Source organism: Zonotrichia albicollis, chromosome 18, assembly GCF_047830755.1.
Source record: "Zonotrichia albicollis isolate bZonAlb1 chromosome 18, bZonAlb1.hap1, whole genome shotgun sequence".
Taxonomy (NCBI): Eukaryota; Metazoa; Chordata; class Aves; order Passeriformes; family Passerellidae; genus Zonotrichia; species Zonotrichia albicollis.
In genome coordinates, this window is record NC_133836.1 from 14,128,018 (window position 1) to 14,153,682 (window position 25,665).

The following is a 25,665-nucleotide window of genomic DNA, read 5'->3' on the forward strand; positions in this document are numbered from 1 at the left end:
AAAGTTGTGTTTCGTGTCAGGTACAAACAGGTGAAGTGTGTACTTGCGAATGCGAAATGTGTGGACATCGACAATGGGATAGTTGTGAATTCTAATAATAACTGAGGAAAATAAAGCATGGAGAAAGGCCTTTGAACCTATCTTTTGTTTGCAATTAACCCTGGTTGATTTAGGAGCATTGGAATTAAGGTGTTAAGGATGTTGCTTTTTGCTTGCATTTAATCCATAAAAAAAGCTCTGCAATAATAACCTTTTGAAGTATAATTTTAGAATATTACTTGTATCCTTGAAACTATAGCTTTGGAATGTATATAAAGGAAATATGCTTATCTCACGCCTTATTGAAGCAAAGAAAAACAGTTTGAGAAAGGAAGATGAACATCACCTCAAGGATTTATGGTTTTGACCAAAGGGAAGCTGGACATCACTGTTATGAGATTTATAGTCTCTGCAATTAAAAGGTGGACACACATCTGAGGAGCTGGACTCTACCAGATGGGATTCATCTTTCTTCTTTTGGAAACTGGACCGTCACTATCTGGGGATACTCCTTTGAAAATACAGAAATTAAAATCACAATAGTATATAGAATTGTGATGTAATAATTTGGAATAAAAATTGCTGATGAGTAAAAATTAGAAAGAGAAACTGTTGAAAAAAAGGCTGATGAGTACCCCTATAAATACCTGTAATCATCAATTATCGGTGTGCAGCTGGAGGGAAAACTTCCCCCACTGTACCCAGCGCTGTATTGCTCATACTTTCCATATTAAGTAATAAATTGATTGCTGCTTGAATATTGGCCTAGTCAAGCTTCTTATTCATAACAGACTCACTCTGGGACCTGTGCTTAGGTTCGCTGCTACCTGAATCCACAATAGGGAAAGCAGCAGCCACATCCTGGCTCTGGGCGGGACCCGGTTCGGGGGCTGCAGCAGCTGGGCAGGGCCCCGGCCCCGGCCCCGGCCCCGGCCCCGGCCCCGGCCCCGGCCCCGGCCCCGGCCCCGGCCCCGGCCCCGGCCCCGGCCGACTCGCCGCGGCGCAGGGGGGTGGGGCGTTCGCCGGGGGCGGGACGAGGGGGAGAGCTCCGCTTGTCATTGGTGGGATCCATCCGCGGGGGAGGCGGGGCCGCGTTCTGATTGGTGCTCTCGCTGCGGGGCGCGGTAAGGGAGTTCGCTCTCGCGAGAATGTGGCGTAGCGCGGGAAATTTCTCCCGCGGCGCCGCTGAGGTGCGGCCCGGGCCGGCCGGGATGGGGCTGCGGGACGGCGCCGAGGCCGAGCTGGCGCGGCGGGGGCGGCGGCCAGGCGGGCCCCGGGAGCCGGCGGACGGCGCCGTTCCCGGCCGTGACGATGCTTCCGCGCTGTCTGCACTCAAGCGTCTGGAGCGGGCGCAGCGCACAGACCGGCTGGACGCGCTGTTCGGCTTCGAGCGGCCCGCAGAGCCCGGTGAGCGGACTGGCTGGCTCATCAACATGCACCCGGTACGGGCGGGCGCGGCGGGAGGCTGGCAGGCAACAGACGGGGCACGGGGTGTTCCGTGGGGAGAGCCCCGATAGGGTCTGGGGAGGGGTTTCCCACAGAGACACCCCAGCCGTGCCAGGGATGGGAGTCCCACGGAGTTACGGCCGGTAGGGCTGGGGCAGGGGCCCTTTGGGGAGACCCCCGATACAGCCGGGGTGGGGAGGGAGTGTTCCACGGAGAGACCACAGATAGCGAGCGGGGGAGGGAGTCCCCTGGGGAGACCCATGGTACGGCCAAGGAGGCAATTCCGACAGACAGATCCCGGCCGTACTCGGGGGAAAAGACCCAATGTCCCTGCTGGGCCTCCCATGTTTCCCTGGCAGTACCGGGAGGGAAGGCCCGCACGGAGACTTCGGTAAGCCCGGGGGGAAAGAGTCCCGTGGTGGGGTCCCGGGGTAGTCTCATGGAGGGACCTTGCTGAGTCTTGGCGCTCTCATGGGCAGACGGAGGTGCTGGACGAGGACCGGCAGTCAGTGAGCGCAGTGGACTACTACTTCATCCAGGAGGATGGGAGCCGCTTCAAGGTGGGTGCCTGAGGGGAGGGACACCAAGTGGGTACAGTGTCCCAGGAGAGAAATTGTCACTATTGTCTGTCTGCTCCTTCCTAGGTGGCCCTACCCTACAAGCCATACTTCTACATTGCTACCCAGAAGGTGAGGAGGGACAGGGCTGAGCTCCCCAGGAAAGGAGACAGCATCTTGGGGAGCTCAGGACCTCCTGGGCAGCCTGCTTTGGGATGCTCTCCTCCCAAGGACAGAGATGCACTACTCAACCCCAGAGTCTCTTGACAGGGCTGTGAGCGGGAAGTGTCCTCATTCCTCTCCAAGAAGTTCCAAGGAAAGATTGCAAAGCTGGAAACTGTCCCCAAAGAGGACTTGGACTTGGTCTGTATCCCTCTGTGGCTTTTTGTTTTTGGACCTTGCACCAGTCTAGTGATGTAGGAAGGCATGAGCAGGGAGTGAAAGCAGTGTCCTTGACTTAAATCTCCTGATGCTGTGGCATCTCAGAAATGTGTTTACTATGGCTAATTGCTTATTAGCAGTAATTACATTCCTCTCCTATCAGTTATTTGACTGTGTGTTCAGGACATTAATTTCTAGAATTAAAGTGGTTGGAGGAAGGCACTTGTGGGTGCCTGCACAAGCAGCAGGGCTGGCTGGGCCCTTGCTGTTGTGGTGCTCTTGACACACCCACAAGAATCTCTCCTCAGTGCTTTACTGTCCCACCCATCAGCATCTCCTTTCTGGCCAATCCTTCCACCTGCATCAGTCTTGTTGGCCTTCCACCCTTCTCTCTTGGTACCTATCCCTGAGCTGCTGTTCTCTTGCTGCTTTGCAGCCAAACCACTTGGTAGGCCTGAAGAGGAACTACATCAAGCTGTCCTTCAACACTGTGGAGGACTTGTTGAAGGTGCGGAAGGAAATCTCTCCTGCCGTGAGGAAAAACAGGGAGCAGGACCAGGCGAGTGACGTCTACACAACCATGCTGTCGAGGTGGGATCTCCCCCCAGGGGATTCAGTCAGTCTCTCGTGTTAATAATTCATAGAACTATGGAGTAATTTGGGTTGGAAGGGACCTCTAAAGGCTGTCTAGTCCAACCCCCATGCAATGAGCAGGGACACCTTCCTCTAGACCAGGTTGCCTGAGCTGGGACAGCACTTCTACAGAATCACAGACTGGTTTGGGTTGGAAGGGATCTTAAAGATAATCTCATCCACCCTCCTGTCAAGGGCAGGGACACCTTCCACTGGACCAGATGTCTCCAAACCCTGTCCAGCCTGGCCTTGGACACTTCCAGCTATGGGGCAGCCACAGCTGCTCTGGGCAATTTGTGCCAGTGCCTCACCACCCTCTTAATAATTAGACCCTCTTGAGTATTTCCCAACTCTCTTCAGAGTTGTTACCTTGCCTAGATGTAACTCCTGCTATGCCTTTCAACCACCCATCTTCGGGGTGGTTCTTCCAGCTCTGTGCTGCACATTAAGAGGCCCCAGAGCTGATGGGATGGGGTTTAGTGGTATCTCTGTTGTATAGTTTGCCTGTTCCCTGTGAAAGGGTACAGAGAGGCAATGGGCAACCTTACTGCTAATTGTGACCAAGACAGAAATAATCCAACATTTTCTATTTCTCTCCTGTCCCTGACTCCTGCTGCCAGTGTCACCAGTGCCAGTGGGTGTCCTTGGCAGACTGACACCAGGGGAGGGACTATGCTAGATCTGTGGCTTACAAGAAGAGATGGGCTGGTGGGAGATGTGGTGGTTGAAGGCCGTTTGGGGCACAGTGATCATGAAATTACAGAGTTCTCAATATTTGGTGAAATAAGGAGGAACATCAATAAAATTTTCACAGTGGACTTGTGGAGTGCAGACTTTGGTCTATTTAGGAGACTTATTCAGAGAGTTCCTTGGGAAGCAAGAGGAGTCCAGGAGGGGTGGGTGTGCCTCAAAATAGAGATCTTGAGGGCACAGGAACCAACTGTCCCTGTGCACTGAAAGATGACTCGACAAGGCAAACATTCAGCCTGGATGGGCAAGGAGGTTTTGAAGGAACTTAGAAATAAAAAGAGCATGTATCATCTGTGGAAGGAGTGTCTGGTATCTCAGGAAATATTTATGAGGCTTGCTAGGGCATGTAGGAAAAAATTAGAGGCCAAAGCTCAGTTATAACTTAATTGGGCAACTTTTGTGAAGGATAATAAAAAATGTTTTTACAAATATATTAATGGCAAAAGGAAGGGTAAGACAAACCTTGGTTCTCTACTAGATGTGGGAGGGAATTTAGTCTCTGCCAATGGGGAGAAGGCAAAGGTCTTTAAAGCCTTCTTTGCCTCAATCTTTAGTGAGAAGATGGCTTGTCCTCAGGACAGCTGTCCTCTGGCCTGGTAGATGGTGCCAGGGAGCAGAATGATCCCCCTGTTATCCAGGAGGGGGCTGTCAGAGAACTGCTGAGCCACTTGGATGTTCATAAATCCATGGACCCAGAGGGGATCCACCCCAGGGTGATGAGAAGCTGGCAGATGAGCTTGCCAATCTGCTCTCCATCATTTACCAGCAGTCCTGGCTCACTGGTGAGGTTCCAGATGACTGGAAGCTGCCCAGTGTGATGCCCATTCACAACAGGGGTGGGAAGGAGGATCCTGGTGGTTCTAGGCCAGTCAGTGTAACCTTGGTACCTGGTAAGGTAATGGAACAGTTTAGACTGAGTGTCATCACCCAGCACTTACAGGATGGCCAGGCCATGAGACCCAGCCAGCAGGGGTTTAGGAGGGTTGGGTCATGTTTGGCCAACCTGGTCTCCTTTCATGACCAGGTGACCCCCCTGGTGGATGCAGGAAAGTCTGTGGATGTGTCTATTTGGGCTCCAGCAAGGCCTTTGGCACTGTCTGCCACAGCACACTCCTGGAAAAGCTGCAGCCATGGCTGGGACAGGAGCACTCTGTGCTGGCCTCAGACCTGGCTGGATGGCCCAGAGAGTGGTGCTGAGGGTGCTGCATCCAGCTGGCAGCCAGGCACCAGGGGTGTCCCCAGGGCTCTGAGCTGGGGCCAGCTCTGTTCAATCTTTTTATTGACCACATGGATGAGGGGATTGAGTCTTTCATTAGTAAATCTGTAGATGTCACTAAGCTGGGAGTATGTGTCCATCTCTTGGAAGGTAGGAGGGCTTTGCAAGGAGACCTGGAATGGTTGGAGAGATGGGCAGAGTCCAATAAGATGAAGTTTAATAAGTCCAAGTGCCCAGTCCTGCATTTTGGCCACAATAACCCCTGCAGCGTTCCAGGCTGGGGACAGAGTGGCTGGGCAGGACCCAGGCACAAAGGGCCCTGGGGGTGCTGGTGGCAGGCGGCTGAACGTGAGCCAGCAGAGTGCCCTGGGGGCCGAGAAGGCCAAGGGCTCTGGCCTGGATCAGGAATGGTGTGGCCAGCAGAACCAGGGAGGTCATTCTGCCCCTATATGGGCACTGCTGAGGCTGCACCTCGAGTGCTGTGCCCAGTGCTGGGCCCTCAGCTTGGGAAGGATGTGGAGATGCTGGAGCACGTCCAGAGGAGGCAACGAGGCTGGAGAGGGGCTGGGAACACAAACCCTGTGAGGAACCACTGAGGGAGCTGGGGCTGTTTAGCCTGGAGAAAAGGAGACTCAGGTGACCTTATCATTCTCTACAGCTCCCTGAAAGGTGGCTGTAGTCAGGTGGGGTTGGTGTCTTTCTCCAGGCAACAACTGACAGAATAAGAGGACACAGGCTCAAGGGAAATTTAGGTTGGATGTTAGGAAAAGGTTTTTTACTGGAAGAGTGATAAAGTACTATAATAATCTGCCCAGGGAGGTGGTGGAGTCACCATCTTTGCATGTGTTTTAAAAAAGTTTGGATGTGACACTCAGTGCCAGGGTTTCGTTGAAGTGTTAGGACTGGGTTTGACTAGATGATCTTAAAGGTCTCTTCCAACCCAGTGATTCTGTGTGACACATGGATAAGGCAGCTGCTCCCCTCTGCTCTTGCAGTGCTCTGAGTGGGGGCAGTCTAAGCACAGATGAGGAAGGAGCCTCAAAAAAAGTTGCCAACCAGATGGACAACATCGTGGATATGCGGGAGTATGATGTGCCTTACCATGTTCGCCTTTCCATTGATCTGAAGATCCATGTGGTGAGCTTTGCTTTCCCAGTCACAGTCCTAAAGCACAGAAAAGTTTTTTCTCTTCAAACCTTTACAAAAGTATTGATGACAATGAGTTCTTGTCTAGAGCTCAGTTCTGTTTCCTGGGCTTCATATTTAATGGCACGCAGAAAAGCTACCTGATTAATGCCTGGCAATAGTTCAGACTTTTCTTCTGGGCTGCCTGTGACTGCCACAGTTCCATCCCCAGCAGCTGGATGGAGTGATATGGGGATGTGGCCCTGCCATAAGGCACTACCCAGCCTCATCTCTCCACAGGCTCACTGGTACAACGTGCGATACCGGGGCAGCACCTACCCGCCCGAAATCACCCGCCGAGATGACCTTGTGGAGAGGCCGGTGAGCACTGGGCTGCTGTTCCTTGTGCAGGTGTTCTGCCCCAACAGACTGATGTCTGATGTGCTGCTAGTGTAAAACATGGTGGCAGGGGAAACACTGGGCTTGGGTAGTGATTTTTGGGTTGATAAAGCACTAAAACTATAAACAGGGATGTTCTGGTTCACTCACTGTACCAACACTGGGTTTTATGGGAAACACCCTTTCAGTCAGCTCTGAAATATTTTCTAATGGATTTGGTCCTACCCAGGATCCTGTTGTTCTTGCCTTTGATATTGAAACAACCAAACTCCCTTTGAAGTTTCCTGATGCAGACACAGACCAGATCATGATGATCTCCTACATGATTGATGGGCAGGTAAGGATACTAGGATGGTTTCCTTCAGGCTTGGGCAGCAAAGCCAGGAAGCAGCCCAGCATTACCCTCTAATCCTGTTGTCTCCAGGCTTGCCATGCTGCCAGATGCATGATGTGTGCCTGTGGGAGTGACATTGATGTCTGGGTGATGTTTCATGGAACCCAGCCCAGGTTGTTGGTGCTTCTCTGCAGGACAGAGACAACACTGGTGTTCTGTGTTGTCTCTCCATGGCCTCCTTTCTGATGGTCAATGACACTTCAATGGATGACTCCCAGAATGTTGTTCCCCCTTGACAGAAGCTCTGGCTTTCAAGAGAAAAGCATCCCATTGTTTGGGCAGCATTTTTGAGTTGTCTGTGACTTCAGTCCTCCTAACTGCCTCCTTGTCACCTCCTCAGGGCTACCTGATCACAAACAGGGAGATTGTCTCAGAGAACATTGAAGACTTTGAGTTTACTCCCAAGCCAGAGTATGAGGGTCCGTTTTGTGTCTTTAACGAACCAGATGAGGTAAGTCAGTTCTGTTCTGCAGAGTTTTACCTGCCTGGAGCTTTTCTTGGCCAGAGGGCTCATTCCCTGGCAGACTGCCTCCCTGGGGAACCCAGTAAATCCAGCAGGGCTGTTTGTGCTTTTGTTTCTTGGGAATAAGGGTGAGAGATCAGTTTTGGGCTAGGTGCAGAGGAAAGAGGAAGTGTGGAACAAACTGTGGTATCCACCACCTCCTCGTAGAGGAGATGAAGTTCCTTAGATGACACATCTTTTCTGTTTCATCTCAGGCTCATTTAATCCGGAGATGGTTTGAACATGTCCAGGAGACCAAACCCACCATCATTGTCACATACAATGGAGACTTCTTTGACTGGTAAGATCAGGGATGATCTTGCCAGACTAAACTGGCAAGGTGTCACCTGAGCTAGAGGGCAAGGTCAGGTTCCATCCTCAACATCCTTCCATAGCTCAGACAGTGTGGGGACGTCATGTGGCCAGATATGGGGCAGCCATGTCCTGCACCTCACCAAATCCTGTGGTCATTGGCTTGGCAGTAGGACTTTCTGAAGAGTCCCATCCACTTGCCTGAGCTACTTTTAAACCCTTGGCAATGTGGGAATGCCAGCATATGGATGAATTCAGTCATGGGAGAGCAGGAAGTGGGTCAAAAGAGACCTGGAGGATATTGGAAGAAGTGTACAGATGAGCCTGGGGAAGCAGGAGGAGAGGCACTACAGACCTCTGCCTTCAGATGCAGGATACAAGCAAGCAGGTTTGCCTCTTGAACCACAAAATGGTTTGGGTTGGAAGAGACTTTAAAAATCGTCTTGTTCCAACCTCACTGCCATGACCAGGCACACCTTCCACTAGACCAGGTTGTTTCAAGTCCTGCCTGGAAGTCTATAAACAGATAAATCACAAGGAAAAATACTTCGGTAGTTTGTAACAAAGTGATTATGGAACCGTTGTTAGAGATGCAGGAAAATGGCTGTTCTGTTCCTTCTCTTCATGCTGCCTCTTTCCTCAGGCCCTTTGTGGAAGCAAGAGCAGCAGTTCATGGAATTAATATGTATCAGGAAATTGGGTTTCAGAAGGACAGCCAGGGAGAGTACAAAGCATCCCAGTGCATCCACATGGACTGTCTGAGGTACTGAATGTGGCCCCTCTACACATTGCTGTGTCTTTTTCTCTTCAGTTCAGATAAAATACCTATGGTTGTATTTGAATACTGTTCTCATGTTCTTCTGTGGGAAGCTTTGTGTGTCACCTTCTTCAGCTGTGTAATAATGCATTCCTGTGTTGTCTTCTTCCCCTTGGTGTGCTGCATTCCAAAGGAGCTGCCAAGTCTTCCCCTGAAGGGTTCCCAGACTGCTCTTGCCCTGTGGCCCTGGGTGTTTGATTGCTGAGTTGGGAGGAGAGAGAAAGGGAGAGGGAGTGGGTTAAGGCCATTGGAGCAGGGAAAGGGACTATAGCCTCACCTACCAGCCTCCTGACATAGAGAGAAGAGGAAAGGACACATGACAGAGACAGAACTGTAGGGTTTTATGTTGGTTTTTCCCCCTGGAGAGTCTGGGCTCTGGAGCAAAGCTGGATGTTGTTGCAGGTGGGGTCTTCTTCAGCGGTGAAACTTTTATCTTAAAGCCACTGAGGGAACTGGAAGGTGGAATTTATGAGCAGTGGTGGGGAGATGGACACTGGGGGCTGTTCTCGTTGGGCTAGCTAAAGCTGGACAGCCTTGTCCAACTGTATCCACTCTTCTTGGATGCTGGGCTGTCCTTGGTGAGAGACATGGTACTCGAGGTCCCCTTCACAATCTTGACCCTGTTTTGAAGGTCAGGCCTGGTTTCTCTGCACAAACTGATATTTTCCTGATTCTGTCCAGGTGGGTGAAGAGAGACAGTTACCTCCCAGTGGGAAGTCACAACCTGAAAGCAGCAGCTAAAGCAAAGCTGGGTTATGATCCAGTGGAGCTGGACCCTGAGGAGATGTGCCGGATGGCCATGGAGGAGCCTCAGGTATTCTCTCCCTGTGCTCTGTGGGAAAACAAGCTGCACTATGACTGAGTCTATAAGTTAGAGTGGATTTTGAGAAATTAACTGAATCCGTCTCCCCAGATTTCCCATGCCTTAGAGCTCACAGGGAGAAGGAACAGGATTCCCCTGACGTGATTCTGGCCCTGGCAGTGCACTGTGCATTCTCTGTATTTATTTACATTAGTGGGGTGAAAAACATCAGTGAAATCAGAAACACCATGAAGAACTGAGACCTGCTGGAGGAATAGGAGAGGGTTAGTGCTCCAGGTGTCATGGCAGGAGGTTCTGCTGAGCCCTGTAGCAGCTTCCTGAGACCCATAGACTCCCAAAGGCTATGGAGAAATACGCCTTTTCCTTCTTGCTAATAGGAGAATGTCCAGCAGGAAGCAATGAAAGATCATTGTCATTGAACCACTCTCACATGGGATTGGGATTCATTTGCTTCTCTTGTTCCTTGACAGACCCTGGCCACCTACTCAGTATCTGATGCTGTTGCTACTTACTACATGTACATGAAGTACGTGCATCCCTTCATTTTTGCCTTGTGTACCATCATTCCCATGGAGCCTGATGAGGTGAGTGCTTTCCCAAAATTATCTCTTTTCTGGGTGAAGTACCATGATTCCCACTCTGCAGGGATGCTCTGGCCTCAGATCTGATTCCCACTGCTTAGATACTCTGCATGTGTGGCAGGGAGGAAGGGAGGGGGGATTTAGAGGCTGCTCCTTTCTCTACAGCCGTAGGGTGTTTGGACACAGGTTCCTATAAGAAGACGCCTGACATTCGGCAGTGCAGGGCTGGAGCTAGAAAGTATGGCTGATGCTCCATGCTCAGCCAAGTTCACTTGTCAGTGAACTTGTTCAACTTGACTGTTGTCAGCTGCAGGGAGGATGATGAAGGAAGCTGTCAAGCATTTAGAAGATGTCAGTCTGTTCCCACCTGGTTGAGCTGACAAAGGCACTTGATGGAGTGGTGCTGTAGATGTGTCACCACCTGAAGCTGTCCAGCTTGTGTGACAGTCCAGTCTTGCCAGTGCTGGGACAGCACTTCTACAGAATCACAGACTGGTTTGGGTTGGAAGGGATCTTGAAGATAATCTCATCCATCCTCCTGTCAAGGGCAGGGGCACCTTCCACTAGGCCAGATTGCTCCAAACCCTGTCCAGCTTGGCCTTGGAGACTTGCAGGCATGGGGCAGCCACAGTTCTCTGGGAAACCTGTGCCAGTCTAGTGCCTCACCACACTCACAGGGAAGCAGTTCCTCCTGATATTTAAATCTACTGTTTTTGAATTTGAATCCAGATTTGGTTTCTCATGTGCAGGTGTTAAGAAAAGGATCTGGGACACTGTGCGAGGCACTGCTGATGGTTCAGGCCTATCATGCCAACATCATCTTCCCCAACAAGCAGGAGCAGGAATTCAACAAGCTTACAGAAGATGGACATGTGCTGGACTCAGAGACCTATGTGGGAGGCCATGTGGAAGCACTGGAATCAGGGGTGTTCCGCAGTGACATTCCCTGCCGCTTCAAAATGGTAATGGGCCAGCAGCCAGCCCCTGGTCTCATGGGAGGGATAGCATTTCCGCTGGTGTTGGCATCTCCAGTGTATCCCTGCTGGGCTTCCAGGGGAGCATCTAGAATCACAGAAATCAGTAAGGTTGGAAAAGCCTTTTAATGCTGCCAAGTCCAACTGTTAACCCAACATTGCCAAGGCCACCACTGTCCCCAAGTGCCACATCTGCATGTCTTCTGAGCACTTTCAGGGATAGAGATTTTGCCACTGACCTCAACAGCCCATTCCAATGCTTGGCAACCTCCAGGAGACCCTTGCTACCTGAAGCTGGGCTGGGATGGGGTGGGAGGAGATCTCTAAGTGGCCATCTGTGCTTCAGTGGGCGAGCAAGCAATCCAGAGCTTGTTGACAGCAGGGGATGGTAGTGAAGTAGGGTTTTGTGTTTGTTTTTCAGCCAGTGTTTCTTGGAAGTTAGGCCTCTGTCACTTGGGGTCCTGTCCACTCTCAAACTGAGCTGCTTTTGAACCCTTTCTGAGGGCTTTTTACCTGTTTCTGCTACCTTCATCAACTCCCCCAGTGCCTCAACATGTCCCTTACAGCTTAGAGGTCCACAAGCAAAGCAGGGACAGGGATATGGGGCAGAAGCTGCCGGCCTGCAGCCAGGGACAGCTGCTTACAGCCTCACTGCCATCTCCATGTCCCTGTAGAATCCTGCTGCCTTCGACTTCCTGGTGCAGCATGTGGAGAAGACCTTGCAGCATGCCATTGAGGAGGAGGAGGGAATTCCCTTGGATCAGGTCACCAACTTCCAGGAGGTACAGCACCCGCAGCACGCCTGAGTTGGGCAGGAAACTGGGACTGCAGCTCTAAAATGCTTGTTTGGGTTTGGTTTATGTTCTACAAAGAAAGACTTAAGCCCATTTACAGGCTGAGTCCTGCAGCCCAGCCTGGAGATCAGGGTCTCTGCCCTATCTGAAGAATGCAGCTCCTGCTTTTCCCTTCATGGGTTCAACCAGGAGCAAAGCTCTGAGAGAGCTGGGAGGGAAATTAGGGAGAAGGCAGACCCCCTCAGATATCCCAAATGCTCTTGTTCCTCTTGTTCCCCACTTCTTATCAGCTACAAAAGTGCAGGTTGCCTCTCTCCAAATCCATGTCTGGAGTTTCTTGGAGGGCAGCACTAGACTGGGGACCTCTGGTCTTTTGCTGTTGTCTCCATTAACCCATTTGCACTGCAAAGGTCCTCGATCAAGTCATATTTAGGAAGCAGCTGCTCCCACTTCCCAGGTATCCCTATGGAACAGCTTATCCTGGACATCGAAATCAAAACCTAAAGCAGTGTCGAGGAGACCCTGCTCTGCTCCTTTGGTCCTTTGGATCCATCCCCAGAGCCTGTGGAGAGTGAGCCTGTGAAGAACCAAATTTAAAAAAGTATTTGATTCATTAACTCCTTCCTGCCCTAGTTTCAGTTCTCTTTATCTCACTACAGGTTTGTGATGAAATCAAGGCCAAGTTGAATTCCCTGAAGGATGTTCCCAACAGAATTGAGTGTCCTCTTATCTATCATCTGGATGTGGGGGCCATGTACCCCAACATCATTCTGACCAACAGGTTGCAGGTGGGTAACATGAGTCTTGTCTCTCCTAATCTGATTTCCAGATGACCTTGATGGTCCCTCTGGATCCCCTTAAAAGCAAGGGCTGAACTTTCTGCTCAGGGTGGGGGAAGCAGATGAGGCTGGGTATGAAATTTGGTCAAGCTGCCATGGAATTGTAGAATCACGGAATTATTTTTGTTGGAAAAGCCCTCTAAGACCATTGAGTCCAACCACTCTGCCAGCATTGCCAAAGCCACCACTAACCCATGTCCCCAAGTGGCACATTCACATGGCTTTTAAATACTTTCAGGAGAATGCCACTCTGAGCAGCCTGTGCCACTGTCTGATCACCCTTTTAGTGAAGGATTTTTCCCTAATATCCAACCTAAACATCTTCTGGCACAGCTTAAGGCTGTTTCCTCACTTGTTCCCTGGGAACAGAGCCTGATGCTCACCTGGCTCCACCCTCCTGTCAGGGAGTTGTAGGAGCAAGAATGTCCTCCCTGAGCCTACTTTTCTTCAGGCTGAGCCCTCAGCTTCCTCAGCTGCTCCTCACCAGACTTGTGCTCACCCCCTTCCCTGGCTCTGTTGTCCTTCTCTGGATGGCTAGATCTTCAGAGACTCAGCTGCAGCTTTAGCTAGAACTCTTCCCAGAAACCTAGCTGTTGTTTTGAGGAGCTTGTGCTCCTGAAGGGCTCTGGAAAGGGGATCTCACTGAGTACTATCTCTGATGTTCACACCTGTGCTCTCCTGCCACTCAGCACCTGTTCTGGCATGAGTTGTGATTTGGGGACTTGTCCCCTCTAACACCTGTGTGTCTGTTACTGCATCCAGCCCTCTGCCATGGTGGATGAGGCCACATGTGCTGCCTGTGACTTCAACAAGCCAGGTGCCAACTGTCAGCGCCGGATGACGTGGCAGTGGAGAGGAGAGTTCAGTAAGTACAGCCCACAGAGAAGGAGCCAAATTCCTGCTTCTCCTCCGAGACACTGATCACTGCCCTCCTCTGCAGTGCCTGCCAGCCGCAGTGAGTACCACCGCATCCAGCAGCAGCTGGAGTCAGAGAAGTTCCCCCCCTTGTTCCCTGATGGACCACCCCGTGCCTTCCATGAGCTTTCCCAGGAAGAACAAGCCAAATATGAGAAAAAGCGCCTAGCAGGTAAAAAAAATCAAGGTCTTGATCCTGGCAGTGTTTTACAACGTGGACCATGAGTAGTATTCAGCAGTAGTGACCCCTCCTAGGGCTGTGGGATGAGGTCAGGCTGGTCTCAGAACTTCTCCAGGATCCCAACAGACTCATGCGTGCTTCCTACAAGGAGCCAGGCACTGATACTTCTGTCAGTGTTTCCCTTTGTCTTGGAGAGCCATGGATTTTAGCTAAAATATGAATGGCTCCATTTTTTTGTCAGGCTGCTAAATAAAGCCAGTTAATAAAAGAGAAACATCACATTATCCTATCACCTGGAGGGAAGCTGTCCAGCAGAACCACCCAACTGGCTGGGGGTAGAGCCTGGGTTTGTAGCTGGGCCATATGATTAGTTTGTTTTCCCCCTGGCCCTCCACCTCCATAAAGAGGTGCTGCATCTTTCCTTACTGGGATCTTCCTCTCCCTTTGCAGTAGAGCTGTCCCCCACTCACGCATGCCTTATGCTTAGCTGCCTCTCTATCCCTACTCTGTTCATCCATCTGTAGCAGGGCAGCCATCCCTGACAACCTCCCTCTGCCTCCTCCCTTGAGCCAGATTACTGCCGCAAGGCATACAAGAAGATCCACGTCACCAAGGTGGAGGAGCGAGTCACCACCATCTGCCAACGAGAAAACTCTTTCTACGTGGACACTGTGCGAGCGTTCCGGGACCGCCGATATGAGTTCAAGGGGCTGCACAAGGTACCGAGCTTGGGTGCTGCTCAAATTGTCTTGCCAAGCCTGGGGACCTCTTGTGCCTTGCTGAAAACCTCAAAGGATTACTCTGTTGGCTTCCCACTGATAGAGGGCAGGGTTGTATTGATTATTGGGAAGAAAATCTTCCCTGTGAGAGAGATAAGGTGCTGGCACAGGTTGTGTCTTGCTGAAAACCTCAAAGGATTACTCTCTTGGCTTCCCACTGATAGAGGGCAGGGTTGTATTGATTATTGGAAAGAAAATCTTCCCTGTGAGGGAGATAAGGTGCTGGCACAGGTTGACCAGAGAAGCTGTGGCTGGCCCATCCCTCCAAGTGTCCAAAGCCAGTTGGGTTAGATAGGACTTACAGCAACCTAGTCTAGTAAAAAGGTGTTCCTGCCCAAGGCAGGGAGTGGGATGAGATGAGCTTTAAGGTGCCTTCTGTCCCAAACTATTCTAGGAGGCCCAGGGGCTCTATGTCTGGCAGAGTTAATTAAAGAGCCTGTTGCTTTGCAGTTCCTCCCTGCTGCCTCTTTTGCCATGATTCCCAGGGCTGACAGAGAGGCTTTTCCTACACTGGTGGTTCAGCTGTTAGCTGGGCGTGATGGATTCCATCAGGCAGTGTATTGAGTTCTTCCCTGCACACATACGGTACAGCACAGCTGGTGCTGCTTGAATTCAGATCAATGATGGGAGCTGCAAGTCTCATCTGACAACTGACAAAGCGCTTCTGGCCAACCCCTCCTGTGCTGCAAAATAAAATGGGATGTTTGACTCATGATGCTGATCTTTGGCAAAGATATTCCTGTAGAGCTGCAATGCTCTGCTGGGACTGAGTGGAAACCAGTTGGGTGCCACCAGCAGTGATATGTGGAATTGTCCTGACTCTGCCCTTGGCATGCAGGTGTGGAAGAAGAAGCTGTCTGCAGCAGTGGAGACCGGAGATGCCTCTGAAGTGAAACGCTGCAAGAACATGGAGATCCTCTATGACTCCCTTCAGCTGGCCCACAAGTGCATCCTCAACTCCTTCTATGGATATGTCATGCGGAAAGGGTAAGTCTCCCCTGAGCCATCCAGGATCCTCTAGGGAGGACCCTTGGAAACCAGGATTGTCCTGCTGAGGTAGTCACTTGCTGAAGCACCAAGATGAGAGTAGGTCCTGCCTGTAAAACTTCTCTTGCTTCTACCCACTACTCCTCATCCTGGAGACTCTTACCAGACATTAAATTATGGAAATCTGGTCAGTAAGTGGGTTTTCAGCTTTTCTGGAGCATGATAAGTAGAGAATTTCATAGGAGAACAATGCCCAGTGTTGTGTTTCTTGCCCTTCTTCCCCTAGAGATCCTCCTGCCCCTCCATAGCTGGGTTTTGGAGGGGGTATGTCATTGTTTTAACTGTGACTCCTCTGCTCACAGAGCTCGCTGGTACTCCATGGAAATGGCTGGCATTGTCTGCTTCACAGGGGCAAATATCATCACCCAGGCCAGAGAGCTGATCGAACAGATTGGGTAAGTGTGTGCTGAGCTGAAGAAGGTCCATCTGCATCTAGGACAGATGTGGGAGCATGTTAAACACTTGAGTTTTCAGAGAGATGGAACACATTTCCTGTGAGGAAGAAGGGTTGAGAAAGCCAGAGGTTTTCATCCTGGAGAAGATAAGGCTCCAGGGAGACCTTAGAGCCCCTTTAAGTGCTTGAAGAGATTCCAAGAAAAATGCAGACAGATTTTGGGCAACAGCCAGGAGTGGTGGAACAAGAGGGAGTGACTTCCCACTGGCAGAGGGCAGGGTTAGATGGAATATTGGAAAGAAATCTCTGCACAAGTTGCCTGGAGAAGCTGTGGCTGCCCCTGGATCACTGGAAGTGTTTCAAGGTTGGACAGGGCTTGGAGTAACCTGGTCTAGGGAAAGTTGTCCCTGCCCATGACACAGAGTTGTTGGAATGTGATGAGTTTTAAGGTTCCTTCCAACATCAAGTGATCTGTGATTCTCTCATTCTGTGAGCATTCAGATTCCTGACACTGCTGTTGTATTTGAAGGTTCCCTTTGCAGAAGGGAACAGTGGATGGAACAGGCTGCTGCCTAGTAGGGGACACAGAACTGATCCTCACCTCTCATCCATTCTGCTCCTGACAGTGGCCTTCCTTCCTTCTTTCCTTCCTTCCTTTCTTCCCTAGGAGACCTCTAGAACTGGATACCGATGGGATTTGGTGTGTCCTTCCCAACAGTTTCCCAGAGAACTTTGTCATCAAGTCAACCAATATCAAGAAGCCAAAAGTAACCATCTCTTACCCAGGTGCCATGCTGAACATCCTGGTGAAAGTGAGTCTGGCACCTGTCCAGGTCAGCTCTGCAGCCTGGGAAAGGGAGATGGAGAGCTGAGGAGTTGGGAGAGCCCCTTTTCCATGTCCACTCCCTATGTAGTGGGTGAGATGTTGGGAGTGATGGCCCTGGAGAGCATCTGAGTGGAGAAAGAGGCTCAATATCCTCCTCAGAGAGGGGATCTGTAAGAGTCCAGGTGAGGTGCATGCTTACTTGTGCTGGTAGGGAGTCCAGCACAAGGTCTAAACCAATGCTCTGCTTACTCCAGGCTCTGTAAGAGAAGAAAATATCATTTTAGGGTCTCAACAGGCAGGAAAGGTGCTTTGACTTTTGAGTCCTAAATTGTGCTCCAGCTCCCAGAGGGGTGCTCAGGTGTCCCTTTGGGCAGGGTGTGTCCCAGGGGCATCCCCTGGTGTGACCTGGCAGCTGTAGATTGAAACTGTTCTCCTGGGGCTGTGCCACAGGAAGGCTTCACAAATGACCAGTACCAGGAGCTGCAGGATCCAGCCTCACTCACCTACGTCACGCGCTCAGAGAACAGCATCTTTTTTGAAGTGGATGGTCCATACCTGGCCATGATCCTTCCAGCCTCCAAAGAGGAGGGCAAGAAGCTGAAGAAAAGGTGAGATTTCAAAGCTTGAAATATTGTCTCTTCCCCTGAGTTGAAAGACTAAGGATCTTGTTGCCTTTGTACATGTGGGGCATGTTGGTCCTTCCCTCCAGAGCCAGCAGCATTTGAGTCACTGGCTTTAAATGACAAGTTCCTTATGTCAGATCATTGAATGCAGCTATTATGGCAGTAAATTTTATCAGATAACAGGAAAATTACATTTCTCCTGCCTAGTGACCAGACATCTGCCTGTTTGGCTCTGAGGTGTGCAGGAGAACATTGACTTTGCTTCTGAGGATTTCTAATACTGCTTCTATTCAACCCAATCTGTTTAAACTTAGCAGTTCCTGCCTTCCTATTTTTCAGTGTTAACAGACTTCCAGTAACACTTCTCCTATGTATTTCCCCTTCCCTCTCCATCTGTAAGTAGGACTGGTTCTGCCATTACTGTCACATTATGGGATAGTTGTACCCAAACTTCACTGATTTCTCAATGACCACCTCCTAACCAAGAATGTGAGCTGGAGCACTAACATCCATTATTTTGGGTGGCAGCCCACAGACCTTGATCTGACTCCAAAACATGCTGTTGCTGTCCCCAGCACTCTCTGTCCTCACAATTCTGAACATTTTTGTGCTTAATCCCTGACAGGACAAGGTTCAGCACACACCATTCCCTACCAGTGCCCCTCTCCAGTCATTCAGACCCTTTTGCAAGAGTCAAAGTGTTGCTCAGCTCTGAGTGGGCTGTGTTTGCACAACTCTCCTCAGGAGCTCTGGATTCCTATAGTTTAGGGGTCTAAGAAAGGGCATTTATTACCTGGTCACTCTCCAAGCACAACAGCCTAGAGATGGCTACAGGCACTGTGGTCAGTGGAGGAAGGAAAGGTTGTGCTGTTGGGAATGTGGGTAGGTGGGAGAAGGGCTGGCCAAGCAGGTCTGAGTATCCCCTCTTCTCACTGGTTATTCCCACAGTGGTGGTTTGGGGTTTTTTTTGAGACATACAGATAATTTTCAGGGCTGTAAAAGGCAAAACAATGCAAGAAAAGAAAAGGCAAGAGGGAGGAATGTTACCTTAAGTGTGTCATGGCTGCATCCAGTTTTCTCTCAACCTCTCTGCCAACATTGGAGTTGCCTATTTCCTGCTTTCTAAATCTCTTCCTAATATCTTCATTTCCCCTCTTGGGCTCTCATCTCCTTCCCTTACTTACACAAGATTTAAGGTCACTCCTCACCCTCAGTGCTGCATCAAGGTTTGGTGTGCTCAGCACAAGAAATCATGGAGCTGCTAGATTGAGTCCAGAGGAGGCCATGGAGATGCTCCAAGGGCTGGAGCCCCTCTGCTCTGGAGCCAGGCTGGGAGAGCTGGGGTGTTTACACGGGGAAGGCTGCAGGGAGAGCTCAGAGCCCCTCCCAGGGCCTAAAGGGGCTCCGAGAGGGCTGCAGGGGGACTTTGGACAACTGGCACAGGATGCCCTGAGAAGCTTTGGCAGCTCCACAGTGTTCCAGGCCAGCCTGGACAAGGCTTGGAACCACCTGGCCTAGTGGAAGGTGTCCTGCCCATGGCAGCAGCATGGGATTGGATAATCTTAAAGATCACTTCCCCTCTGGTTCGATGAGTCAGTGTGGATGATCTGGGGGCAAGAGCTGAGGTTCTTTACTAGACCAGGGTTACTAGAGAAGCTGTGGATACTTGAGATTATCCAGGTGCAGCTGTGGCTCCTTTGAACATGCTGGATGTGGCACAAAGGCATGGGGAGAAGCAGCCTGGCAGGAGGGACACCGGTGGCACCCTGAGGGATGTGTCCCTTGGTGCAGGCCAGGTTTATTCACACTCTCCCAGGTACGCCGTGTTCAATGAGGATGGGTCCCTGGCTGAGCTGAAGGGGTTTGAGGTGAAACGCCGGGGAGAACTGCAGCTGGTGAAGATATTCCAGTCATCTGTGTTCGAAGCCTTTCTGAAAGGCAGCACCCTGGAGGAGGTCTACGCTTCCGTGGCCAAGGTGGCCGATTACTGGCTGGATGTGCTCTACAGCAAGGTAGGCACAGCTCAGCAAGTCTGCACTCCAAGGTGGAGCCTGGGAAGGAGCATCTGAGCTGCTCAGGCACTGTGGGAGGGTGGACTTTGCTTGCACAGTCAGGGGTCTCCTGTGCCACTTTACCACTCAGTCGCTTCATAGATGACACTGAGCTGGGTGGGAGTGTGGATCTACTGGAAGGCAGGAAGCCCTTGCAGAGGGAACTGGACAGGCTGTATATCCATGTGCCAAACCCAGTAGTGTGAGGTTCAACAAGGTCAAGTGCCAGGTCCTGCACAGGGGTCACAACAACCCCGTGGAATGCTCCATGCTGGGGGCATCGGGTCTGGAAAGGCACCTGACAGGAAAAGATCTGGGCATGCTGATCAACAGTGACTAAACACATGCCCAGGTAGACAAGAAGGGCAATGGCACCTGGCCTGTACCAGCCATAGCATGGCAAACAGGACCAAGGCAGTAATCATCCCTCTCTGCTGGACACTGGTGAGGCACCTTGAACCCCTCATGACAAGAAAGACATTGAGGGGCTGGAGAATGTCCAGAGAAGGGAAAAGAGCTGGGGAAGTGGCTGGAGCGCAAATCTAATGAGGAGCAGTTGTGGGGGCTGAGCGTGGAGAAGAGGAGATTCAGGGGGGACATTCTTACTCTACAGCTACAATAGGATGGAACCACGTGGGACGTACAACGCCCACAATCCATGTACCACTCTCAACGAGGGAACAAATGACAGGATTAGAGGAAACAGCCTCAAACTACAGCAGGGGAGGTTTAGGTTGAATAATAGAGAAAATTTCATCTCCAAAAGGATTGTGCAGCTCTGACACAGGCTGCCCATGGCAGTGGGTGGAATCCCTATTCCTGGAAGAATGTATAAGCTGTGTGGATGTGACTCTTGTGTACATGGTTAGTGGTGGCTTTGGTATACTGCTGGGGGAATGATTTGACTTGTTGATACTAGAGGGCTTTTCAACCCAAATGATTCTGTGAGATAAGAGGGTGGGAGGGAACATGAGTCTAACTAGGTCCTTGTCATGACCTGCTGGTCCGGGGGCATGATGTTCATCATAAATTCTCATCAGGTTGAATAAACACACCACTCACGTGTCAGGAACTCTTTATGTCTTATTGTACAGTTGCTGTAACTCCAGCAACCAGCCCACTGCATAAGCTCAAAAGGTGTTAGTCAACAAGCCAATTCTTACAATAGACTTCCACAAGAGTGGAAGCAAATAAGCCCTTAGTTTTGTATGTAACACTTCAAAAAGCTCTCAACTCCCACCACAAGCTCCTTAAAATGCACTGGCTCACAAGCCCCAGTAGACCCCCAGTATTCAATGGTACTGGCTAACAAGCTGCAACACACCATCACACAAAGGTGCTGGTGCATGAGCCACAACACCACTACTCAAAGGTCCTGGCTAACAAGCCACAACACACCTTTACGAAAGCTCCCCACTCCCACAACAGGGTTCAATACCAAGTATGAAGTAGAATATGATGGCTCTTTGCTCAGGCAAAGCAAGGGAAGAAAACAATATCACCAGTCCTTAGATCTGTGTTGGTCTTGCTTTGGTCATGCCATATGGATAGTCGAGAGCTGGGGCAAACAATGAGACAAAGAAAGTGGAAGAGAAAGAGAGGAGAAAAAGAAGAGAGGGCACCTCTTTGCTCCCTTTCATGCACAGCAAGCCCTTCTTCCGGATGTGTGTTGGAGAGGGGACTAAGCCTGAGTCTTAAGGCGTAGCAGGGAATTGGCTCAGAACAGCACTGCCGCACGTCTATGGGACACTCTCTTCCAATCGCACCTTTCCTGTAGCAAAACTCAGAATGTTTGAGACAAAACATGTTTAGTTCTAATCCTCTACAGTCCTTCATTTTGTGATGCTGTTTTACAACAAATTCTTGGTGAGCGTAACTTGGTATGCACAACACAAAGCTGTACTGCTGCAGCTGGGCTGATGCAATTGTTGCCAACCTGAAACCCACACACCCTCTTTTTTATAGATCCCACTAGTAGCTGCACCGGGAAGCAATTCCCAGGCTCCCAGTAAAGAGACACACCAGCTGTGTGTGGTGTTCCCTCTTTCTAACAGCAGCAAAGTTTGATCATTAGTTCTTGCTAACTTTGGGCTTTTCCCTGGCCTTCAGGCTGCCAACATGCCTGATTCAGAGCTGTTTGAGCTCATCTCAGAGAACCGCTCCATGTCACGCAAACTGGAGGACTACGGGGAGCAGAAGTCCACCTCCATCAGCACTGCCAAGCGCCTGGCAGAGTTTTTGGGGGACCAGATGGTGAAGGATGCAGGGCTGAGCTGCCGTTTCATCATTTCCAAGAAACCAGAAGGGTCTCCTGTCACCGAGAGGTAACCCCACCTGGAGGGGCCAGGACTTCTGGCAGTGTGTGAGAAACCAAGAGGGGATGCACAGGCAGCAAGAAGGGAGGGAGGTGGAATACATGGCCAGGTGATCACCTGAATCTGGCACAGGCTGTGAGCAGGGCAGGGGATAAGACTGGACAGCCCAGTGGCCTCGCAGGATTTTAGGAGAAGCCTGGAGGATCTCCACAGGCTGGGAGAGTAGATTGTGGGGTGCTGGGACATTGATTGCCTGCCTTCTCCAGGGCCATCCCCCTTGCCATCTTCCAAGCTGAGCCCAGTGTGCGCAAGCACTACCTCCGGAAATGGCTGAAGAGCCCCTCGCTGCAGGACTTCAACATTCGCGCGGTGAGTGAGGCATCCCTGCAGGTGACACCACATCTGGGACATGGGCTCGTCCTGTTGGAGACACAACCTGGGTGGTGGCCTCCTGTGCTCACAAAGCAGGGGGCTGGGGTGAGGGTGCTACTGGGATGTTTGATCCTGTGTCTGGGGGCCCTTCTGCTTGGCTTTCTTTTCTGCCCAAGCTCTGCCCTCTTTCCAGATCCTGGACTGGGACTACTACATCGAGAGGCTGGGCAGCACCATCCAGAAAATCATCACCATTCCTGCAGCCCTGCAGCAGGTACAGGGCAGTGAGGGGGTGGACAGGAGGAAGGATTTCTGCAGGGGACTCAGTGTGATTTGGAGCTATTCTGCAGGTAAAAAACCCAGTGCCACGGGTCCGACACCCAGACTGGCTTCACAAGAAGCTCCTGGAGAAGAATGATGTGTACAAACAGAAAAAAATCAATGAGCTTTTTGTTTCAAAAGGCAAGAAACAGGTAAAGAGGGGGAGGGAAAGGTGCTGGCAGTGCCAGTGGGGCTTTTCTCTTGCAGCCTCTATCCTCCTGCTCTCCTTGCTCTCTCAGATTCTTGCCAACCCGCCTGTGGAGGGGACACCCAGCTCACAGGTCAGTGATATAGAGGACTTTGGGGCTGTCAAGATCCCTCTGCCACTGGTTCCCATTGCAAATAAGCGGAAGCGCATCCCTGCAGCAGAGGAAAGCCAAGAGATGTCCCAGGAACTGGAGCTGTCCCAGTCCTGGCGAGAGATCCTGGGCCCACCTCCATCCCTTGGCACCACCAAGGTAGGTGAAGCAGATTTTGCAGGGGATGCCCCAGGATTGTATTCATCCATCCAAGCTTGGGTGCTTCCAGGAGCAAGCTGTGGGTTTCACAGCTGCACTCTGAGAACCCACACTCTGAACACACATGGTTCTGGGATACAAAGAGACATACTACCAGGACACAGAAAAGCAATCACTGATAGAGAAAAGGGGGTGGTGGCTTCACAGTTGGGGCAGAACATGATGTGAGACTGGAGGCTGCAGGGCTAGGCTCTATGGTGTGATGTTGTGGGGCTGGGACGCTTTTGCTGATTTCTTTCTTGCGGTCACCCCACTCAGGAGGAGCGTCTGGTGTGGCTGCGCTTCCACCAGAAGAAGTGGGAGCTGCAGGCTCGGCAGCGGCAGGAGCGGAGGAAGAGGCGGCGGCTGGAGGATGGCGGGGCGGCGGGCGGAGGCGTGGTCCGCGATGCCCTGTCCAGAGGGCTGGGCAGTTACCTGCGCCGCACAGCGCGCAGCATCCTGGACTTGCCCTGGCAGGTCGTGCAGGTACTGGGGAGGGGACCTGCCACAGAGCAGCCTGGGGCACAAGCCTCACATTTACTCTCTGTGGTCAAATGGTGAAGTCCAGGAGCCCTGACCTACCCCATGTAAATGTTTGCCCTGGGGAGCCCAGGAGGGGCTGCAGAGCCTCAGACTCACACACATCTGGATAGAAACAGGTGTTTACAGTCATTCTTGGTGACTCTGAGATGCATGGGTAGATCTGCTGGTGGGGCAGCTCTAGTTCAGCCTGCGGGCAGCACTGTGCAGTCACAGAATGGCAAAAACATCAGCTGAGGCTTGGGCAGCTTTCCTGTGCCTCTGGTCCCACATCCTGCTCAGTCAGGGTCACCCAGAGCTGAGGTCTCAGGAACATGTCCTGGAATATCTCCAAGGATGGAGAGCACCACTTCCATCCATAGGCAACCTGGACCAGGTTCGCCTTTGCAGGGAAGAAGTTTCTGACATGCAGAAAAACCCTCCTGCATTCTGCTTTGTGCCTATGATGTCTAGTCCTTCCACTGGGCACCACTGGGAAGAGTCAGGTTCTGTCTCTCTGCACTTCCCATTGGGTATATATATGTGGATGAGATCCCTCTGAGCTTTTTCTGCTCTGAGATAGACAGTCCCAGTTCTGCCAGTCTTCCCTGATATGAAAGATGCTGCAATCCCTTCTTCCTCCTTGTGGCTCTTCACTCTATTCCTTATGTCCATGTCCTGTGTTAAGGAGCCCAGCACTGGCCATGGGATTTCAGCGGTGCCTAGAAGCCAACAATGTACAAACGAAGAGGTGGGGTGGTGTCATCCAGGTGTTTTTACAAACCTTTGTTATGTGTGGTCACCTAAGCCCAGCCCCTGCCACCCACTTCATCCTCCAGAAAGGTGTCAGAGCTGCAGGTCCAGGACTTCAAGTGACTTGGATGACAATCCCTGGAGCTGGTTGGCCAGCCAGAGGCAGAGTTTCCTTCATGGTGCCCTGGGACAGTAGCAGGACACAGGGACTCCAGAGCTGAAAGTGATGACTCTCTAAGCCCCCACTTTGGTTTTAGCCACCAGCTGACCATATAGATCCCCCCAGAGTGCTCTGCACTGTAGATGTAAGCACTGATGGCATGTTGGATCTCCTGCTAACACTGACCTCGTGCCCCATGTCCTGCAGATTGCTGAGACCAGCCAGCCTGGGCTGTTCCGGCTGTGGGCGGTGATAGGGAGTGACCTGCACTGCATTAAGCTGAGCATCCCCCGTGTCTTCTACGTCAATCAGCGCGTCCCAAAGCCTGAGGAGGGAACAGCCTACAGGAAGGTGAGGACCTATCCCTTCTGGAAGGGGAAACAGCTGCTTGCACTGAGGTAAGGCACTTCACCTCCCCTGTAAGCAGGAGTTACAAGCGTCTGCCACGCAACACCTCCTACCCCATGGATATCCTTCATCCAGGCCCTAGTCCCTCTGCTAATCCCAGTCTGCCTGGAAATCAAGTTCTCTGTTAAAGGAATTGTAATGTGCATGAGCATAACCCACTGATTTCCTTAGGAGAGGGCACCAGGGGCTGGCCTGGCTCAGAGTCTGGCTCCTGGCAGTGGTGCCATGTGGTGGGATGTGTCCCAGTTATCTTGCCCCTTACCTTGGCAGGTAAACAGAATCCTGCCCCGCTCCAACTTAGTTTACAACCTGTACGAATACTCTGTTCCTGAAGACATGTACCAAGAGCACATCAACGAAATCAATGCAGACCTCTCTGCTCCGGACATCGAGGGAGTGTATGAGACACAGGTAACTCCTTCAGGTGCTCGTCTTTAAGGGTTGCTGAGCAGTAGCTTGTTAGTCTGAGTTCCAGTGGTGAGACATCAAAAATCCAAGACCCTGGACATTGTCCAGGAAAGTGGGAATTATGTTCATATGGACAGAAGTCCTGGGCATCAGCACATGGGTTACAGTATGTTGAGAAAGGGACTTCAGTTTATTTGGAGTTAGGAAACTTTGGGGAAAGAAATTAGGAGCTTCCTCTAAACTAATCCTGACCTAGCCTGCTGGTATTGTAACCAGGAAAGAGAAAGGGCATTTGGAGTAAAGTGGGGGAAAAACCCAACATATGTGGAGTGATACATAGGTCGGAGTGCCACGTCCTCTAAAACAAGGTTGTAAAAGCTTTAGATATAAGAACAGCATATAACTTGAAAGTTTGGGAAGAGCAAGAACAACCTAAATGAAATTCTGTATAAAGCAATGAGGCTAAAATTCAATTTGCCAATGCTGAGAATGAAGGTGGAAACCTGGGATGCTT

General features: G+C 51.1%; 1 protein-coding gene across 2 annotated transcripts in view; it reads left to right on the forward strand.

The window, feature by feature from the left end:
• The first annotated feature begins 1,183 nt into the window (after window positions 1–1,183).
• Window positions 1,184–25,665, forward strand: part of POLE (DNA polymerase epsilon, catalytic subunit) — a 33,406-nt gene continuing 8,924 nt past the window's right edge. For both annotated transcript variants that reach the window (XM_074554192.1, XM_074554193.1), the window contains exons 1-32: window positions 1,184–1,481; window positions 1,965–2,045; window positions 2,130–2,174; window positions 2,313–2,405; window positions 2,860–3,014; window positions 6,018–6,159; window positions 6,448–6,528; window positions 6,776–6,883; window positions 7,281–7,391; window positions 7,658–7,743; window positions 8,398–8,517; window positions 9,253–9,385; window positions 9,865–9,978; window positions 10,725–10,937; window positions 11,624–11,731; window positions 12,403–12,531; window positions 13,345–13,447; window positions 13,523–13,669; window positions 14,252–14,397; window positions 15,296–15,444; window positions 15,807–15,899; window positions 16,566–16,710; window positions 17,175–17,332; window positions 19,164–19,359; window positions 21,508–21,722; window positions 21,980–22,082; window positions 22,279–22,359; window positions 22,436–22,558; window positions 22,646–22,864; window positions 23,183–23,389; window positions 24,543–24,686; window positions 25,014–25,154. In XM_074554192.1, the coding sequence (XP_074410293.1) occupies window positions 1,188–1,481; window positions 1,965–2,045; window positions 2,130–2,174; window positions 2,313–2,405; window positions 2,860–3,014; window positions 6,018–6,159; window positions 6,448–6,528; window positions 6,776–6,883; window positions 7,281–7,391; window positions 7,658–7,743; window positions 8,398–8,517; window positions 9,253–9,385; window positions 9,865–9,978; window positions 10,725–10,937; window positions 11,624–11,731; window positions 12,403–12,531; window positions 13,345–13,447; window positions 13,523–13,669; window positions 14,252–14,397; window positions 15,296–15,444; window positions 15,807–15,899; window positions 16,566–16,710; window positions 17,175–17,332; window positions 19,164–19,359; window positions 21,508–21,722; window positions 21,980–22,082; window positions 22,279–22,359; window positions 22,436–22,558; window positions 22,646–22,864; window positions 23,183–23,389; window positions 24,543–24,686; window positions 25,014–25,154 (4,383 nt within the window). In that variant the 5' untranslated portion in view covers window positions 1,184–1,187. The remainder of the gene's footprint in view (window positions 1,482–1,964; window positions 2,046–2,129; window positions 2,175–2,312; window positions 2,406–2,859; window positions 3,015–6,017; window positions 6,160–6,447; window positions 6,529–6,775; window positions 6,884–7,280; window positions 7,392–7,657; window positions 7,744–8,397; window positions 8,518–9,252; window positions 9,386–9,864; window positions 9,979–10,724; window positions 10,938–11,623; window positions 11,732–12,402; window positions 12,532–13,344; window positions 13,448–13,522; window positions 13,670–14,251; window positions 14,398–15,295; window positions 15,445–15,806; window positions 15,900–16,565; window positions 16,711–17,174; window positions 17,333–19,163; window positions 19,360–21,507; window positions 21,723–21,979; window positions 22,083–22,278; window positions 22,360–22,435; window positions 22,559–22,645; window positions 22,865–23,182; window positions 23,390–24,542; window positions 24,687–25,013; window positions 25,155–25,665) is intronic.